General features: G+C 41.6%; 1 protein-coding gene across 1 annotated transcript in view; it reads right to left on the bottom strand.

Moving 5' to 3' along the window:
- Positions 1-3699: 3699 nt before the first annotated feature.
- KCNK13 (potassium two pore domain channel subfamily K member 13) overlaps positions 3700-21654 on the bottom strand; it is a 414075-nt gene continuing 396120 nt past the window's right edge. Inside the window, exon 2 of the mRNA XM_078660062.1 lies at positions 3700-4991. Within this exon, the coding sequence (XP_078516188.1) occupies positions 4099-4991 (893 nt within the window). The 3' untranslated portion in view covers positions 3700-4098. The remainder of the gene's footprint in view (positions 4992-21654) is intronic.

Consider the following 21654-nt stretch of genomic DNA (forward strand, 5'->3'; position numbering starts at 1 on the left):
TATACTTTAAAGGCTTCCTCTTGTGATTTAGCTCAGCAACGGTTTTGATTGTGCTTGGATAAAAGCTCTGAGAAAGAGATAGACAAAGTTAGGAGGAGCGAAAGATTGCCACACCTGGAAGAGGTCATTTACAATCATAGCCTTCTTATCCAGAACTTCCCTCTCCCGCCTGAACCATCCACAAGCCTACAATGATTGATGATGTAATGCCATCTTTAGCCATGGCATTAAGTTTAAGAAGCCACATTGTTTACCCAATGTGGAACAACAAAGTTAAGCATAATGCATGGCTCTTGGCACTACAACAAAGTATTAGCCTTAATTTGGAGTAGAAAAGAGGTAGTATACTGAAAAGCCTTTTTCATTAAGCTTGTGGCCAAGAGTGTCGTGAGGCTCTTACATCAAAGTAAACCATTTGCTTTAATATAATTTCAAATAGCTCCTCTTAATACTGTTTTGTCAAACATCTTTCAGAAAATATACTCCACTCTCACTTCCTTTTACTGAAGGATATTAATGCGGGCCCTTTGTCTGGAGAATAACCTTCCTTGAACAGGATATAGTGGGAAAGATTTATAGACTGAAGATTATTGAATGCCTGTTCTGTCTCTTGTTAAATCTAACAGGGCATTTTTCCTATAGTAATCGTTTTGCTAATTTGTTCTATCATTCCATTCTTTTTCTTTTTACCAGTTCTGATACCCATCTGTTATAAGAGAAGTTTTTGAAGATACAAGATAAGAGGTGCAGTCTTAAAGAGTATGAAATTGAGAAACAATGGGGTTGTAATAGCTGGTGACTTTGAAGAAGGTAAGCACATGATAAGAAGGACCCTGGGTTGTGTTTGAAGAGGTATAAGCAGCAGTGATTTTAGTGCTAAACACAGTACAGGTGAAGAATCGACTCAAGTTCTGTATCTGGAGGGCAGGGGTGCATCTTTCCAAAGATTAAATCAGATTGAAAGCCTTTCAAGGTAGAACTACTAAATTATTTAAGTTTCATGTTCTTTTAGATGACAGTAGTAATTGAATATGTCGGGGTGCTCTTATAAGCAAGTGATGATGCTTAACTATGAATTACACTAAGTTAGCATGGGTTATATGCCAGGCATCGTTTAAAAAAATGATAGAGTTTTTCTCATGCAACGGGGTGGTGGGGATCAGACATGCATGGGCTTCTCTTACGTCGGAAATGTAAAATTTTGAACGCATCAAAAAGTCAGATTACAATTTTGTTTTGTTGCTCTCTGTTGTTGGCTGGGCATGCTCTGACATCAAGATTGCACTTGGTGCCTTTTGGTTTGACATACTCAAATATGCTATGGTTGCATTTATGAGCTGGGGTAGCTGTGTTCAAACATGACACTTGTGCTCTTATGTGCTAATGGCCAGGATGCTCAAATGTGCCCAGGTTATTCTAATGTGGTATTTTTGCTGAACATCCTGTACCTTCTTACATGTTCTAACCTAAGCACACGATGGACTTTCTGGCGGAAGAGTCAGAGAAAGAGAGAGAGAGAAAGAGATGCCAACTATTTCCCACAGACATAGCCCTACTGCAGTAGTGGTCTCTCTGCTGTTGGCTGACTGGGTGCACCACCTCCTCCACCGCCTTGAGACAGATGGCATGCACTGGCTGTCCCACTCCTAGCCCACCATTCCCTTAATATAACGCCACCTGTGTGTGTCGAGGGGTGATGGCAAGGGCAGCCATGCTTCACTGCCAACCGCAGACAAATGAAAGGCGGCTTTGGTGGAATGCATCTGATAAAGCCCCGACGTCCAGGAGCCATGAGTCACTCACAGTGCAGCTCATCAGCTTCCCACCTTCATTACCCCGAGGGCAATGTGGACCAGTGGAAAGTGACCAGGCCAACAGAAAGAGTTGCCAGTGGCCCAGAATGCTTCACGGACTGTAGGGAAAGCTCACAAATTTAATAAACAAATATAAATTTCAGGAAAGGAGTTGCAGCAGATTATGATTGAGAGAGTCACATTCTTGAAGGGAATGAAGACATAGTTATGTAGGTCTACAAAAAAAAAGGATGCAGCCAATGCCCAGGAGCCATGCTTAATTTGAGCCGGTGGTTTTTGGTGCTCCACACCAGCACCTAATTGTCAACACCAGCACTTATGGCAGTCTGCCACATGGTGGAGCTGCTTATCTAATTTATAGATGAGCACAAAAACAGTTGTTTATCAACTGAATGTACATTAAAAAAATGAAATACCTGCCATCCCAGCCATTTTTATAGCTTTGGGGGCCTGGAATAGTCCGAATTGTTACACTTGTAAATGTGTGATGGTTAGCAGTTCTGTTGGTACTTTCATTGGCCGTGCTGACAGGGGCAATGGGTGATGCACCTTGCAGAGGCCTCTTGAAAAAGGCCTTGGCACTTATTGTTTGACAAATTAAGCACTACCCAGGAGTAACATTAGAAAGTATTGCTTCAGAAAAGGGTATATATAAAACAACTTCTCTGCTGACATGGGTAAGATAGATACACTATATAAATTTTAAAGAAAACAAGGGGGTGTGGCTAGTCGAGGCTGCACACGTGCCTTTGCTTGAAGCTCCATGTAACACTGTCGCTATTCCCGTTGGCTCAGTGGACTTGGAGCATGATGAAAAGGCTGCAGAGGCTGCACTCTATTTGGAGGAAAGGGGATCCCTCTGTTACCTTGCACTGGAGTGAGAAACATTGCCTCTCATAATGGTCAGACTGGCCTACAGGGCAATCAGGCAGTGCCTGAAGAGCTGGTCTGACATGTCAACGGGTGGCTAGTTTTTTGCCTGTTTATGGGCCTGGTTTATGTTGATTTCCCTGATATTACCACAAACATTGGCTGCAGCAATCACAAAGCATGAAGTCTCCCATACCCTGCACAACACCTTGACAGCTTGTCTTTACAAGTTGAAAACTGCCCTGATTTGCAAATATGGGTCAGTTTTTAAGCTATCTGATTCGCTAATGGGTCAACTTTTATTTTGGTGCCCTGGACTATTTTCTGTTCCAGTCCAACATTTCTTCCCAATGTGAGCTGCAGGGGCCTGCACCATCCTTCAAATCCTTTGGCAACTCCAGCCCTGCCAAATTTCCAATTTAGACGCATGACTAGCTGCTCCAGTCCAGAATTTTTCTTTCAGTGCTGGGTCTTGTAGGCTTTTTCATTCCATTGTAAACCAGGAAATGCAAGTCCCAGAATACAAAAAAAAAAAAATCTGGACCAGAGCAGCTCCTCACGCATGGACTTGGGAAACTTTGCAGCTATGCAACACTCCTCAATCATTTCCACTAGTTGAGGGCTCCCCCAAACCCTGCCCGACTCTGGCCCCCCATGTGAGGTGGGATGGTTCTACTAATACATAAAGGCTAAAATGTTCTAATGTAATGAACTCCAATCAAACCATCCTCCCTGGGATGCTCATCAGAAAGGAGAACTAAACTATCCTCCTAGCAGCATTAAGAGCCATATCAACCTACTCATACCTGCGTCATATCTACAAGCCTTCCTATTGCAATGCGGCTATGTTTATCTGACGCTCCGTCACTTCCGCCTAGTGAGTCTTTAAGGTCCTACTCTTTGGAGGCTCGGAGAATTACACTCAAAGGTTGAAGAATCAGAAAAAATATCAGAGAGCGAGAATTAGAGCGAGTTAGAAAGCAGCACAGAGAGAAAAAGAGAACAAAAAGACGAGAGTGGGTAGAAAATATAACCTATATACTATGTTTGGGTGCTTTGATAAAACAATTCAATAGTGCAACATCGATTATTAGATTTTTGGAGATAGTACTGCAGTCTTGTTTCGATTTCATGTTTTGAAATATGATGTCAACGTTAGCCTAATAACAAAATAAAATCGGAAGCTTACTGCTTTATGAAATCATATGTTTGGAACGGAGCCTATCTCCCAAGAGTGTCTGTTCAAGTGGAAAGAAGGGAAGGGGGTGGAGGAAGTGGGATTGGATTCTGTATCAAAGTGCAAACAAATGCCACCACTTGAAAGGCCAACTAATGCTCAGAGAATTGCTGCAACCCGTGTCTGATCTCTTTCAAAGGCGCTCCGGTGACTTTACCCCACTCATGGGGCTTTCATTCACCTGTCTACACTGGTCTCTGCCAGCCGGTTGTTCATGATTGCCAGAGCCCCAACACCCCCAGAAAAGCCGTTGTGCCGGGAGGTCGTGCCGGATGGCCTGGGATAGCCATTGGCAGTCTCCGAGAGCTGCTTCTGCATGATGGCCAGTGACACCTTGTTGGCGGCCAGGAAGTCCTTCATAGAGATCATCTCACCGGACATCCGGCGCCCATCGACCTCGCTCTCATTCACCCCATCGGTCTCAATGGAAATGTTGCGTCGAGTCCGGATGTTGCCGGGCATCACAGCGTTCCTCCTAGCCCGGAAGAGTTTTCTTTGGCATCGTTGGCAGCACCCACAATCAAGTTTTTTTAATATCCAATTGATGCACTGCTTTATCACAATGGATATGACGTTGAACAAAGAGTATATGCAGCATACGCCCATGAGAATGAAGACAAAGTTGCCAAACCGGTAGAGTCCCTGACTCTTGTAATTGGCATTTTGGCTACTGACAAGATCCCCAAAACCAATAGTGCTGAAGGCCACAAAGCAGAAGTAGAGCGAATCAAAGTAGGTCCACTCTTCAATGGGCGAGTACATGGCCGAGGCACAGCAGGAGATGACAATGGAAGCCAGGCACAAGATCAGCATCACATAGTACACCGATGGCTTCCAGCCCGCCAAGCTGTCCACCTCCGAATGGCCAGATGCCCTCCGGGAGTCATGAGGCAGCACTCCTTTCCGGCGCAGTTGCCTCTCGTGGAAGGACTTCATGACAAAGGCAATGACTGTGATGAGGCGCTCCAGGAAGAGGTTGAAGAAGAGTATGGTGCCGGCGCAGCCAATCAGGCCATAGAAGATCAGGAAGATCTTGCCGCCTACCGTTGCTGGCGTGGTCATGCCGAAGCCTGCAGGAGAAGCAGAAGATTTGTGTCAGGTAATGTTTGGTATTGTTTTGCATTCATTTGCATTCATGGGTACAATGGATGCCAAAAAACAGATTTTTTTTTATTCGTAACCATTTTACATGATCCTCACTACAATTAAGCCATTCATCAGTTTCCCACCACCCATCCACGATAAAAGCAAAAGATGTGGGTTAGGGGAAAAGAACTATTCTGAGTGGGGCTTAGAGTTTCATTCAGATTAACAAATTTACATATCATACAGTTTTGCTAATTGTACAAATGATGATCAACAGGATACAATAAGGGCAGAGAGAACAGAGAGATGGATACTATGTTTTTATTTATAAAGCTTTTCTAGTTGTATTATTAAAAACATCATTTTAATCATAAAAACAATAAGATCTTAAAACAATTCATACAGAGAAAATTCGTAAAAGGAAAAAATATGTTGACGCGGCGTTTCGGTGAAAGAGATCGTCACCTTCTTCAGGACATTTTTTTCATTTAAAAACAGACTATATTGGTTACTTTGCTACCAGCTTTATTCAATTGGCTGTGTAGACAGATTTATACAGTTGGTTCAATCTGAATTTATTTGCTTATCTCCTCTCGTTTAGGAACTTTCTTATTTCTGTTATTCCGGGTGTTCCTCCTTACAGTTTTCCTTAACCATAATAACATGAAATTTATGAATCCGGCATATCCGGATTCACACTACGGGGCGCGACCACCAGATTATAGATACTGGGGACCCGATTCCCTAGACGGCTAAGGGCGATTCATCGATACAGTGGACACCACTGTAAGACTTGGAAACACGCCAGATTTCAAGAGTACGGTGTGTGAGAGTACGATTACAGAACTGTGAATTTAGTTTGTGATACTGTGGGTGAATCATTGATATAGTGAACGTGGTTCCTACCTTGGAAAGGACGCACCCCCATATATTATAGAAAATTGAATAGATTTTCAGACAATTTGAACTTTGGTAACCTCTTTTTGAAGATATTCGCTCTCTGGGTACAAGTAACCTATACCTATGCATATTGTGAGTTAGCCCTGATGAAGTTCCCATGGCACTAGGGGAACGAAACGCGTTGGCTGTGCCTTTTTTATGAAAAAACGAATATGAATAAAAGAAGAATTTTCTAATCAGCTATATCGACTCTACTTGGAGTGCACGTTCCCTTTTTTGTGGTCAATTCGTTCACTGCTCGTGGGACCAGCTTGCCATTAATACAAGGCCTTGCGGCTGAGTGCCCCTGAGTCCTGCTCCTGCCTGGCCGAGTGGAGACACTTTTTTCTCTCACTGAATTCTTACCATGGTCACCTGCATTACCCAACAGTCTTTCACAATCACCCTTTAAAAGAGATTATTACATAGTTTGGGGATAAAGTTGAATTTAATATGCTCAATCAGAACTGATTAAATAGCATACTGGGATCTTCTTGATACTAGTTCTGGTTGGCCCATTGTCAATATAGATGTAAACAGCCGCCATTTGTGGTGTTCTTAAGGCTAGCACCACACAATCACCAGAAAATCTCTTGAAAATGGACCAACCCAAGGCACACTGTGCCGCGTCCTAATATTGCACAATTTCACTACAGAATTTGATGTATGCTTCAGTAACTAATTGATACCCCTTAAGTTTAGAGACAATAGTTAATTTATCACATTAGGACTTGCTTGAGGCAGAAGGTTTTATTTTTTTTTTCTTTACCATTCACTGTATCCCATCCTGGTGGCGCAACCTTTCTCCCCATTGATGTCCAAGTCAGGTCCTGACCCTGTACCCACCTCAGTTTCACCTAGAGTGGAAAGTTTGTGGTTTGTAATTGAAGCTGTAGACCGTTTTGGATCCAAAGTAGATACTTGTAATTCATGTAAACCATGACACAATGGCCTAGGGTGTTGCAAAAACCTTAACATCATCACATGATGTTTATCAGAGTGTTGGAAGTAAGCCCTACCTACCAAAAAATATCTTATAAGCCGTTTCAACAGCAAGGCTTCAACAAACGCCATTATCATCAGTTCTCAAATGTTTGATTTTGCTATCGCAGGGAGCGAAAAGTTGGTGGAAGTAGAATTCCTGGTTAAAGGACTTGCCACCAATACAGACGGTATAGAAACCTCAACAATCACTATATTTTCAGTCAATACATCAAGTGCTTTAGTCAAATATACTTCACTATTGGGCTCTGAGTCCCGTAGGCTTTTTTATTAGATAGCGTTCCCAGATGAGGGTTCACTTGTCATTTAGCCATCTTGTTGTGATCCTTCTGACGGTACCCCAGTGAAAAACAAACACAGGTGTCCAAGGAACACCAAGTTCAATAAGGGACTAAATGCAGCCCTTCATAGAGTAGCCAGCCCAGCAACTGCCATGCATTCTGAACCTAACACCCAGCTGCAGGAAAGAATCTAACACTGAGAAATGCACCATTCTGAGGTGATGCAAGAAGAATATGTATCTTCCACTCTTAAGGAATATAAACATACTATGTATAAGGGTCGGGAATATGATGTGGAAACAATGAATTTGGGAGAACTTAAATATATAAAACATTATAACTGCAGTGACTACAGTGTGCTATCTACATATGCATAAATGAAACTGAAACACCTAATAGAGGCAGCATATATGTACATTGACAAGTGCTGTGGCAAAATGCAGTGGCAATTTGACACTGTATAACTGTACATTACATCATTCCATAGCAGATTGATAGCATAGACGGGCTTGAGGGAAGAGCCTGCATTACTCACAAATAAAATAGTTATATTTAGACTGCAATCTGATCTCTCTTCTACCCCTAAAACTTAAATGCCCTAAGAGCACCTCTCTTACCACATCGGAAGCTTCCCTTCCCTCACTGAACTTAACAAACCTACCTTTACTCCATGTGTTGCCATCCTCCAATTCCACATAATTTCTTCTTACTCTCTTCACAACCTTGGATTTGGACAGTGTAGATCAACCTTTACAAACACACCATGGCAACTTGATGTTGACTTTCGGCTCCACTGATACCAGAAAATTATTTAATCTGAACTGTTTATCATAATTTATTTATACAATTCCTGTTTAGCCACAACTCTTTTTTGTATAATTTGGCTTCATAAATGTCAATCTTCTCATCACACACATGCATGGAAACAGCCAGCTTGGGGTTGGTCATCTTCTATAATTTCAAAGGAGATTGCCCAGTTGTGAAATTCACAGTAGTCCTATACGACCACATCATTTGCCTCACATGGTCTACAGTATTCTTACCATTTGCCACATCCATATGAATGCTCTCCTTAATTAGCCTTTTTACCTTTGTGACAAGACCATTGGCCCTGGGATTGTGTACCGCAGTTTTATAATGAATTACATTCCTTTAGTTTTTTTTTGTATTCATATGTTTTATTGAGGTACAAACAAATGCTCATACAACACAAGGTAAACCAAATGGCGTTCTTCAAGATACATAACATAGCCAAATTGTGTCAACAAATTTTAGACCACCTGGGTCCTTTCTCCTTTCCCCAGAGATTTATATTCCCTTGTGACAAATACACACTTACTTCCACAGAGCAGAACTGTTGCCCATTGTCATTACAATTTCCGCCAGTTAACCCTCATTGAGATACACCTTTTCCATAAACGGTATAATAATTTGACTTGTCACCTCTCCTACAAACTCAAAGTCAAACCACTTGGAATATTAATCCACCATCACCAGAACAAATCTATTATGAGTACCCATGACATCAAAGGGGCCCATAATATCCATGTCTAACTTGACCCAGAGTCTATTGGGATAATTCATCCGCTGGTTGAAGTGGCTGAATACATGTTTTGTGTATTTTATCACTATTGGTAAATAATAAGCACTCCTTGAAATTTTCTACACATCTTTATCCATACCAGGCCACCAAAATGACTCCGTGATTCGGCTTTTGGCTTTACTTCTGCCTAAGTGACCATGATGACCAAAATCCACTACTCTACTCACTGAGTTCATTTTTAACATTCACGTAACCTTGCTAAGCAACAAATTGAGAAGGACAAACCTCTTTGTTTAATTTATACAAGGATTTTATCTCAGCATCATTGATAACAGCATCCTTCCATTATTTGGTAGATATGGTTTTCACATCTGTGCACTGCACAGTTGAAACCCATCCATATTCTTCCAAATCATGCCAAGAATTATTACATGAGTTAATTGATACCTGGATTCTCAACCAGGCATCAACAAATACATTCTAGTTCCCCGAAACATACTGCATAGTAAGTATATGTTCCTCAAGATTTGCTCACCACCTGGCTATTCTTGGTGAAACTACACCAGACCCTCTTGTAGATAGCAAATGGATTAATGGCTTATGATCAGTTCTTACAATGAATAGTATGCCCCATACGTATGATCTAAAATGTCTAGTGGCCCAGAAAAATGCCAAAGCTTCTCTTTCGAGGACAGAATAATTCTGTTCAATAACTAATAGAGTACATTTAGCATACTCAATTCCTATTTCATCACCATCTTGCACTTGTGAAAAAACAGAACACAAACCATAAACTCTTTTTATTGTCTTATATGACAATTTAAAACTGCCTAAATGGGATGCTTTAGACATTTTGTGTTGCATGTTTATTAATTCTAGTTGACAGGACTTAAGCCATTAAAATGTTTTGATTTTCTTCAACAGTTCTCTCATAGTTTTGGTTTTATCTGCAAAATGTTTGTCAAACTTAGAATAAAAGTCAACAACACCTAAAAATGATCCCCATTGTCCTTAGTACTGGGTGCCTTGGCACTGGCAATGCTATCGAGCAATTTTTCTTTAGGTGTTATATCATCATTATAAATTGTGGGACCTAAATATGTAACACTTTTCACTTTTAATTTACACTTTTCATGATTAACAGTCAACCCATTGTCATGCAAAATCTGTAATACCTCCTTTAACCTACCATCATGATCTTTTGGATGGAAGGTCATGATCATGATGATTTTTCATCATTGGCAAAAATGAAAATGTCAGCCTGAAAACCACAAACATCATTAACACCGTCAAACAATTTTTGCATAAGCCTTCGATATACTGATAACATAGACCCTAACCCAAATGGACTTATTTTGTATCAATATGCACAAAATGGTGTGATTAATTATTTCAGATGTTGAAATGCAGGGTACAGTTCAATCTGGTGAAATGCTAAAGACAAGCCTATTGTAGCGAATCAATTACTGTGCCCATTGGTGTCTAGCATTTTATTGATGTTTCATAAGGCATGTATGTCTACCTAAATGGCATTGTTCAAGTCAATTGGTAGGATTTATGTACCTTTACAGTGGGTGTCAACCACTCAGAAAATGTGATTCCTTCCATTATTTCTGAATCTTTTCTCTTTTTTTTTATTTCTGGCATTACCGCAATTTCAAAGCAAAAGGTAGATTAAACACCTTGTGAATCTTGTGTTAACAACCTCGCTGCAACGCAATCTTGTATTTAAAACCTCACAGTTTTCCCAATTTATTAGAAAAACACCTAGAAACATTTGCACGATATTCTCTAATTCAAAAGTTTCAATTCACTGGGGCAATTTGTTCTACAGTTCCAAGATAAAGCTGCATACCCATGGCAGCTTGGTAAATTAAACCTAACAGGCGTGCACCTTACTTAGCAGCTGTCACTATACCATTCATTTTCCTATACTTATAGACAATATTTGCAATAAAGAACCCCTAAGGATCAACCTATTCCCCACTATATTTTTTCAACTTTATGTCATAATCACATAATTGTTTGGATTTGGAACCCCAATCTCTTACAAAATGTTCCAAATATATTCTAGCATACCGAGCTCCATAATCCAGCAACCTTTGCAACCAATTGCCGTCAATTTCAATCTTGCACTTAGGATAGTTTATTTTCAAACATCTTTCTTGTCATAATCTAGTTTAGTTAACAAATGCTCACCATTAACATCATGTTGAATATCTTCATCAACAAGACTAAGAAGATGTGTATCATTGCCTTCTTCGCAGTTGTGCATTGTGACCCAGTGTCTTACACTTCATGCATGAAACATTTCTTTCCGGGCACAACTTATCATTGTCCCAGGGACTTGTGCTACCCATTGAATTTTTTTACGTAACTTTCGACTTTCCCTTGGCTTTGTCATTACCCTTACCTCTATTTCTATAAAAGTTTTCCCCCACATTAGACTTCCATTTGACAGCGTTAACCTGAACAGGTTTGACCACACCTTCTTTCAGGGCATCTGTATACTTATAATTGTTAAGTTTATTTTCAATCATTATCCTAACACACCTTGATGTTAATTCCTCTTCTCTAGCTATATTCAGATCCTCCATCAATGTTAGAATCTGGTCAATCCACAGTCTTTTTCCAATAGACTTTTTTGAAGTGTGCATCATCATCTCATCACAAATGTGTTAATCTTGGTTACCAGTAAATGCACAATTCACCAATAACACCCTTCAGCATCTGTCCTTAAGCATCATCCACTTGGACCCTTGAAAAGAACGCATAATACTCTAAAATAACAATCCAATTGCATTAACATCTTAGAATACAAGTACAGGTTATCACCTTCTTCCTGCATTAAAATATCAGGAAATGTGTGATAAATTCTTGGACCTTCCTTACCAAATGAATGTAACAATTTAGCTTGCTTTCTTTTACCGACCATTCTTTCCTTTCCTGCAGCGAGTCTATACATTTTAAACCCAGTCCTCCCACGCAGTTTCCGGTTCACTAGGACAAGGTTAAACACTAGGTGGCGACAAGTTTTGTGATATTTAGAAGACTTAAAACAAAGGTATAGTACACTAAGTAGATAGTAAAAACAAAAAAACAAAATAACGAATGTCGTCACTATTGTCGTCCCAGCAGGATAGATTCCTGATGGACGGTAGGTATCTTTTCTAGTTCTAATTAATTCATTCTTTGTTATGAGAAAAGGATTGATTCAAGGATAGCTAAAATAATGAACTCAAATAATAAAGGTAGTCACTGAGGTATTTTGCTTAAGAGAAAGCTTAAAAATAATTAAATGTAAACAACAAAAGTAGTCACCGTAGTCCACCATGCAGTGTAGTGCTTGTGATGCTGTATGGTTGTGTTTTGAATCAATGTTAACTAATCCACTCCATAATGAATTTTAGGTCTGCCTGATCATGTGACCCCAAGAAGAATTGTGGAAAATGCTCCTTTTGAAGGAAATCGCCATTCAAGAGCAGCTTAACTCGTAGATGTTCGCTCTAGAAGACTAATGACTGTAAGCACGGACGTGCACACATGGTGGACTTGTTGCAGAGTCACAGTTGATAACGCGTGCCATGATGCACAGGCAGAACAAGCAGGTTGCAGCGCACTCCATGTGACAGTATGAGCAAGTGGTGAGAACATACTCCTCACAGTCAGAGTGAAGGCCTGCAAATCCTTCCATTAGTTGATGTTTCCTCAGATGCGGAACACAGGATTTGAAGCGCCTTAGTATCTCTAAAGACGCCCATGGATGCAAGAACTGTATAAAAGATGCAGGAATTAAATGGAAATGAACTGATGGAGGACTGACTTGCAAATAAAAATGATAGCAGCAGCTTAGCCAGGTAACTCAGAAGTTCATCTCCCTCACTTCGGTCTGCCTCTACTAAATAGCTATGATCCATATCACGAAGAAAATTATTGTATGAGGTAATTCTTTTGCCACTTTACTGCTAAAGCATGGATAAACTACTGACTGCACTTTGAACCATTGCTTCACATACCATCTTCAGGATGCATCTGAAAACCTATCTTTTAACAATATAACTCATCCCAGTTCCCATTTTGTTTTACATAATCAAGCATTGATGAGTAAGCACACAGCCAATTTTTCAGTCCACTGTAGGTGAATAGGAAAGTTAAGACAGAAGTTGTGGCCAAAATCTAATCAATAAGACACCACTACAGTCGTGCTCTGCAAGAGAAAGGCATGAAGCCAAAGGTTGGCTGAGCTGTTTTAAATAGAGAAGCATGATGTTTTCACTAGCTCTTCAAGCTGAGGATCCTCATAATTTTTGATGGTGCAGGACGCGTGGACAGTTTCTGTGTTAGAGATGCTGGCACCAGTGGTGGTGTCAGTCCCTTGTGCTGCCTCCAAAAGTGGATTGCCAAAAGATAAAAATGTAATAGGCAGTTTTACTAGGAAGGATTGATCTTGGTGAATGTAGGAGCAGGGGAGTTTGGTCCATGCCAGATCCATAGGATAACCACCAACTATGCAAATTAGCTCCATTCAGCGAAATTGTATGGAAAGCGACATGGGGAGTCCCCCGCTTTAGTATTTTAAGTAGGTAGCAACTACATTCAATGGCACAGTAATCTGGGTTCTGGTGAAAGTTGATTAGTTTTATATTTGACCTATTCTGTCTGCAGGCCTGCAGACAAGCTCTCACATAATGTTCTAAGGTAAGGGCAGGAAAGGGCTAAGAGGTGGGGGTCAGGAGCTGTTAAGTGAGTCCAGTTCAGGGAAAGAAAGAGACAAAGAAACAATGAAAATATCTATAAAGAACAGACACCACAGCAAATAGAGTGAATGTGGGAAGAAGGACAATATGAGAAAACATACGAGCGAATTTTAAAATGATGGTAGATAGAGACTGCAGAAGAAAAGGAAGATAAAAAAGGTTGAAAACAATGAAGGAACATCTGAGGATGGAAGAATGAAAGGTTGTATGGAAGTGCAAATTAATCAATTAAAAGGGAAGGGTGGACTGAAGGTCGGATGAAAGGCTGTAAGGACAAGTGGAGGGAAGTGTGAAAGGATGGATAAATGGAGGGAAGGATCGATGTGTGAAGGAAATCATTATTGGATGGATGGTAAGATGAAAGGATAGATGAATAGACTGATGGAAACGTATAGGGGTGAGTGAAAGAACGGGTGAATTAATCTGTGTGCTATTGGATAGATTGAATGCCAATGGAGTATTGGAATAATGAACGGATACAGTGAAGGATGAAAGAGTGAATGAATGAAAGGGTGGGACAATGAATGGATAGATCGGAGAATGTACAAGTGAAGAGAACAAATCTTTGAAGTATCACGCTTACTTGCTTCACACACTCAGTGTCCGTAAAGGTTTGACTCAAAGTGAGTGGTATTTTAATTGTCTGGCTGCACTCTTGTTTTGAAATGCATCTTATATAGATGTCCTGAAAGCAGGCTTGGATCCAGCACTTATGAACCTATGCCGGGCACTCTTAACTGAAGAAAATCAGGGTTTCATTGCCATGGGTAAAAAAGACGACTGAATCAGAATGGCAAGAGGGAAAAGAGATATGTTAAAAAAGAGAGGTAAGCGGGGGAATTCTGTGGCACTCTACTGGTAAGGGAGTGAAGCAGGAACTAAAGTGGAGGTGGGTAAAGATCTTCACCAAGTATTGACAAACAAAAAATGGAATCCAGTCTTTGGCACTGCCTGATTGGTATAACAGTACACAAGTAGAGTTACTGTCACAAATCACAACCAATAGGAGCTCTCCTAAGAATATCAGTAGTTAAGATCTCATACTATGAAAACCCCTGCACACTGTCACTGTCACTCCAGCGACATAAGAAACACAGTTCAGACTAGAAATGTATTGGATCCGAATGTTAGAACGGGCATTTTCAAAAAGGAACAGCAACAACTGAAATGAAATGAAAAAAACATTTATATAGCGCAATAGCTACCCTGAGGCATCCCAGCGCTGTAGATGGACGCAGACAGAGGAAAGGACTCAGCGGTTTAGAGGTATTTGTTAAAAGTAAGGTTTTTGAAAGTTTGCGGAAGGGTAGGAGATTGGGCTCCGTCCGCATGTATAGGGGAAGAGCATTCCAAAGCTTGGTGGAGTTGTAGGAGAAAGAGCGTCCACCGCATCTAGCTCTCTTTATTCTGGGCAGTAGGGCGAGGGAGGAGAATGCTGAACGGAGGGGCCTGTTGGGCTGGTAGGGGGTTATCAACTAGAAACACAATCAAATAACAATAAATAGATAGATGCAAAAACCTGCAAAATAATAATTTGCAACAGAGAGAGAAGCTATTAGTAGGACATGGACCATCAGTAGTACATCTATTATTATCTTTGAGGGTTTCAATGTAGGTGTGTGCCAACAGAAGATACAAATCCATATGTGAGACATCTGGAACAAGTCCAGGCAAACAACTTGGGGAAAGCTAAACCTCACAGAAAATGTTTAACTTTGGGTGTATTCAATGTGCCCATGCAGAGAACAACTGGACTGACAATAGTTCAAAACACCTGCTCTGTGAGGTAAGTCTCTTCAATGTGTTTATTTTTGTAGTTTACAAAAAGCTTCTACACATTCATTCATCAGTGTGCATATTACCAGGAAATATGGTGGCCTACTAGGGACAGGAGTTCCTGATATATTTCCTGAAATCACGATGATAGATCATGATTCCACATGCTCACTGTGCCATATGACTCAAGCTATATCTCACTGTAGAGAACTAAGTAGGTCGAAACCAGTCTGGGGTTGCTTGTTTTCCCATCTGGAGGGGACTTGGCCTGCCAGTCCTGACTGAACTGTTCCTATAGGATCAGGACCAAGACTGATTTGCCTAAGGCAGGTCTCTGCCTAGAATGGCACAGTGGGGAAAAATGCTGTGGAATGCAGCCCAGAGCAAACACTTGTGGATGAGATTATTTCAAACATTCCTTCCATCACCTTGTTGCTTTTGCAGTTGACACTGAATTCAGCACTTTCACAGATCATCTGGTTCCAGAGACATCAATGCTGTAACTAAAATGTGGTCTGTGAAGGCTGCAACAAAGCTCCTTGAAGCCTAGTACAGTAGATGTTTCAGTCATTGGCCACAGACTGACATATCACCACATTTCCCCCAGATCTACCATCATCTTATATTCATGGGTGTGTAAAGGAAGGGCACTATAGGTCGGATTACATTTTACTGTCCTGCCTAGACCAAGACATTACAAACCCTGTACTTTCCTGTGTCCATTTCCAACCTGCACGTACACAGTGGTCAGTGTGTAAGAGATGCTGGATAAACGAGAAAGGGCTTGGATAGGACCTGGTGTTATGGCAATTCAGCAGAAGTCATCCATGCAAGTCTGTCCCAGATGGATTGCATGCCCTGGCTACTTCCTGGCATCAGATAAGTGAACTGGATGCTCGAGATGCACCACTGCCTAGCTCACCACCTCCTCAACCTCACCTCAGCATCACCCCGTTGCCACCTCAACCCCTCCTCACCTTATCTCTGACTCATTCCCACTAACTGAATGCCAACTTACCCTAAACCTCAGATCAACCTCACAGCACCTCTACCACACCTAAACTTCAATCTCATTGCTCTTGCCATCACCATCAACCTCACCTAATCCACAACCCAACCTTACCTAAATGTGCCACCAGATACAACCTGAACATCACCACCTCCATACTTTCTGGTCATTTCAATTTCACTTTAACCTCATCTCAAATTCAACCCCTCTTCAGATGGACTCAACCTGGCCCTGATCTCAACCTCAACTCAACCGCACCCTTCCTAATCTCACCCATTCCCCATCTCACTCCACCTGCACCTCTACCTCAACCCCTTCCTCAACCTCTCTTCCCCATTCATATCCATACTTGTTAATCTTTTAGGATCCGGGCAGCTTTGTCTCAAGGGGTTATATCCAAAATGGTTTTCCTGCTCCATGCTTCTATTTTAGAAAAATGCCATTGTGGATATGCCTCATTAGATGCCTTTAGCTGGTAAACTGGAGAAAGGTGTGCTACTGTGCAGATACTCTTGCAATCAATGCTACAAACTTGAGCTTTTAATGCGAGGCTGCATTCTATTTGGGGCACGCTCTTTTCAAAGGTTTTGAACCCTAGCCCCCTCTACCACACATCTTGTCCCCACACAGCAGTTTATCATGCATATTGGTGGTGCAGCCGGGGAACTGAACACAACACTTCAAATATGGACTCCAGTACTGGACCCAAATATACCAGAAGCGTCCTCGAGACCTTTACACAATGTGCCAGAGTTGACCTCCAGAACAGAACATCACCCCAGATGAGACCATAACTGAAAGCAAAGGATCATCTGGTAATTAGCAAAATCACATTTATTCAAGAGAATTCAAAAGAATGTTTTCATGAACAATGAGTCAGTCATGCGTCTATATTGGAGCACAATCAGTGTATAAATAGTTTACATAGAAAAATACTTTTGAAAAGAGACACACAGGCATGAGTTTAACAGATGTTGCATATATCATTTATAATTACAAATGAGACATATAAGAGTAAGAAATGAACCCAGCTCTGTGCTCAAAGTGCCAATTCAGAGAACACAGGTAAAGTCAATAATGCACTGTGATATGTAGACGTGGTAAGGGAATGATATACAGTGAAGAATACTAATGTACATATGCATATGTAAAGCATCGGTGGTTTAAAGACTCATTTTCCACGTGATCTGAGTCCATGTTTCTAGTGCAATAATACATAGGCTATAATCAGGGCTGGATATTCTGCTGCGAGCATCTGTAACAGATTGAGGAGATAAGATTGGGTCAGATCGTTACAAAAAGCAGGCTGGCAACTGAAAGCCGACATCCAAACTTACATGTGTTTTGGAAGAGCCATCTTGTTCCCCTTGGATATTACAGTACTTAATGTCAGAATTGGTGAAGGCAAAAACATACATTTTGCTAATTCGTAAAAATGGTTTACGATAAAGTCGAGAAACAGCTTTGTCTCAAGAATAAGGCCCAGAATAAATGTGTGCAAGCCTGCACTAGAGTTCTGTTACCAACAAAAAGTCCAAGAATTTGTTTTTAAAAAACGGTGGATTTTCTACTGCTTGGTCATTATGAATTCGATATGTGGCAGCGGTACCCTTTTACATAGCGTACATGCTGTAGACACTGGTGTGTGATGGGTGTACTGCTGCTGCACTGTAGTACCTGATGTGTTGGTGCCTGTGTAAATGAAGGTTGCACTGCTGCCTTTGCTTTTCCTGGTCTGTGCATTAGAAAAGCGAGCACTGCCCCAGGGGCCAAGCTGCGTCTTTTGTGCGTGTTTGTGTTGAGCTTCCACTTCTGCTGTACCTGTACTGCGTGTTAAGGAAACTTGCAGTGCTGTGCCCATGCTTTGTCTGTGTTTCTGAAGTTTAGTTAAAAAACTCCATTACACAAAAAAAGAGAGGATTTTCCAGTGCCTGCTCGTTTTGATTTCAACAGGTGCCAACGGTTCGCACATGCATAACGTACATGATGCTTTGCCCCTTTCTGCCTATGGTGCAATTAATAAATGCCTTTGGTCTTGGACCACATGTTATGCCATGGTATGCTTAATGTAATTCACAGGCTGGAGTCTTCTGTGAGCAACTTATTTTGACCTCTGCATCTCTGTCTCACCACCTACGACCTCCACATCTCTATCCCTCCACTTAGGGCCCCCACATCTCTATCCCTCCACTTAGGGCCCCCACATCTCCGTCCCTCCACTTAGGACCTCCACATCTCCATCCCTCCACTTATTGCCTTCACATCGCGGTCTCTCCTCCATATCACCGTCCCTCTACATTTCTGTCCCTCCACTTAGGACCTCCACATTTCGGTTCCTTTCACATCTCCATCCCTCTACTTATTGCCTCCACAGCGCGGTCTCTCCTCCACATCACCGTCCCTCTACATTTCTGTCCCTCCACTGAGGACCTCCATATTTCGGTTTCTCTCACAGCTCCATCCCTCCACCTATTGCCTCCACATCTCGATCTCTCCTCCACATCACCGTCCCTCTACATCGCTGTCCCTCCACTTAGTACCTCCATATCTCTAGCCCTCCTCTTAGGACCACCACATCTCAATCTCTCGTCTTAGGAGCTCAACATCTCCATACCTCCACTTAAGGCCTCAGCATCTTGGTCCCTCCTCCACATCGCCATCCCTCCATATCTTCAATCCTCCACCTAAAACCTCAACATCTCCGTCTCTCTGCTTATGACTTCCACATCTTCTTCCTCCATCTATCATTCCATGCATGTAGACCTTCATTCACTGCATGAACCACAAATTCATTTAGGAAGAATGATTGTGCGTTCAGTCGTGTAGCATCATGACACATCAAGGAGGTGAACTGCCTTCAGACCTATAATTGCAGCTCTTGTGAGATGATCCTTCTTTATGTCTTGACATTCTGGGCTTTGCTGCGCCCTGGTTCCTCTTTGGCTCCATGGGTCACCGAAACATCAATGTACATTTATTGAATGGTAAATCTGTTACTCACTCTAAGGAGCACAACAAATGTTTAAGTGCAGCAAGCTTTATAGAAAACCCAGTGCACAAGGGGCAAGCCTGTCAACAAGATGTCCTCCTCAACGGGGCAACCTGATCTAAGGCTGACGCTCTCTATGCAAGATCATGGCCTAATAATAAAGGAGGATGAGAATTAGACCTTGATGGTCCAGCCCCAGAAGGCATGAGGCAAGTGAACACCTCAATCAAAACATCTGTCCAAGACTCCACTACAGGGATGAAGCTACATATTGCCTGAGAGGCCTTCTGAGAATAACAGGAACAAAAGGAAAACAATAATCGTCAGATCAAAGAACTGTGGAAGGATAGTATGAGAGGTGAGTAAAAAACAGATAATGTCGAGGGCACGGTTCTTCAAGTGCAGGTAAAGGGGAGCACATATAACCAAGTCAAATAAAGTAAAATGAGCTATGTATTTAGTAACCTTCATAGTTGAAGAGTAATCAGAATGAAAGCTAGGATCGCTCAAAACAAGAGTTAAAGCAGAATCTTAATAAGCTTGTGAAAGTCATCTTTGGGATAAACATGCATCTGTCCTGAACCTCCTTGAGGGGGTCTGAAAACCAATGCAAAAGTCCACTGGGTGTCAGACTACTAGCCTGGCTGAGGAAGTTGGTAGAGCCAGAGGAACACAAATACGAATATAGTGCAGTAGAGTTCATTTCTTGTTAAAATGTCAAAGGCCCACCCCTCTTCATGGATCAGTATGCAATCAACAAATGTAATTGGGGAGTTAATATCCTTAATAACGTCTGATATGCAGTCATCAAATCAGTTCTCATCAGACAAACTATATCCACATTATGTTCAGAGACCAAAACATTAATGGCTGTCCAATGTTTTAACAGGTCTGCACATTCATTATAAAACCAGAAAAAGAACATCTGGGGTTCATGAACGGAAGGGTGAGTCTAGAAATAATGTTGTCGGATTTGAAATAAATCACAATGCATTACAGAATGTTCTATCTTAGAGTCTAGGACTTGAAAAAGAGAAAATAAACTAATGAGTAATTGATTACAATAACAGCAGGTCACTGACAGCTTGGCTGGGCACTGGAAGCTGCCTGATTGTGGAGATGCGTGGACACAGTTCAGGTTCATTTAAATACCACCCTCCTGCTTTGTACATCACGCCTGTCCCAATATCATGTGCATCAACCTAAATACCTGCAGCTGCCTGGAGGCTCCAAGCCAGGAACAAGCATTTGCAATGCAATCGATCTCACATTAGTGAAAGTTCGAGCTTTTGGCGTTGCAAATGATAGTTTTTGAATTGTGTTTTTTGTTTGCAGAGGATAAATAATTTGACCTATATATGCAATTACACCACTGCTCGAGACGATAGGAAAAGCACATATGGGTGAGCACTTACCTGAATATTGAATGCTTGCCAACATTGATAGCATTATGTTACAAGATTGTGTACTGACATCAATAACAAAGATCAGGCCAATACACTCCAGTTGAGGCATTGTCAGCATCCATGCATACGATAAATAATGGGTGAAAGCATGTCCTGACTAAGCATGGACAGCCATCCTAATAGACAAGCAATAGTTTGCCCCCAAATCTCCCTGGCCTTGTATAAACACATTAATGATGTATCCATAAAGTAGATTTTAGACGGCAAAGTTCCAAAGCTTTTACCCACACTAACTTCCAGCCAAAATTATCAAAGATACCGCTGCAATCCAGACCATACAGATTTTGTGAAGAAATAACTGTTTCTAGTTCTAAAAACTATTTTTTGTGCCAGGTCCTGTTCTTGGTCCTGGATGCCAGGGGTGGCTCCTCCACTAGGGCGGAGGAGCGTCGCCCCACTGCTTTCTCACAGTGCAAGAAGCAGAAACATACAATGGTAATAACTTCCTGTTATTAAATTTTATGTTTAGTTGCAGGGAGGCGGGTTCTGCTCTATGAGCAGGGGAGGAGTCGTGTGCCCACTCCTGAAGGAGCAAAAACTGTTTGGTCGGCCCTCTGGGCTGAGCAAACCAGGTAATGCACACTCTGCCCTTTCGAACATGGCCTCCCTGGCTGGGGGGTATCCCCACCAATCACAGCGGTGTCATTACAGCGTTCTGATTGGCATAGGGAAGGGGAGGGAGGCTGCCTGCTTCCTGTTCCTGGGAGGGTGGTCCTGCTTCAGAAAAATATAGCATACCCCAGAAAAAGACCCTTCTACCCCCAGCCCCACCCTCGGACCTGGTGACTAAGGAAGAGAAAAAGAGAAGCTAAAAACGTGCTGTGTCTATTACAGGGTGTATTGTTAGTGTTAATCAGTGTTGGGGGTCGTTGTGCAGCCTCCGGT

The sequence above is a fragment of the Lissotriton helveticus genome, chromosome 9 (genome assembly GCF_964261635.1).
Source record: "Lissotriton helveticus chromosome 9, aLisHel1.1, whole genome shotgun sequence".
NCBI lineage: Eukaryota > Metazoa > Chordata > Amphibia > Caudata > Salamandridae > Lissotriton > Lissotriton helveticus.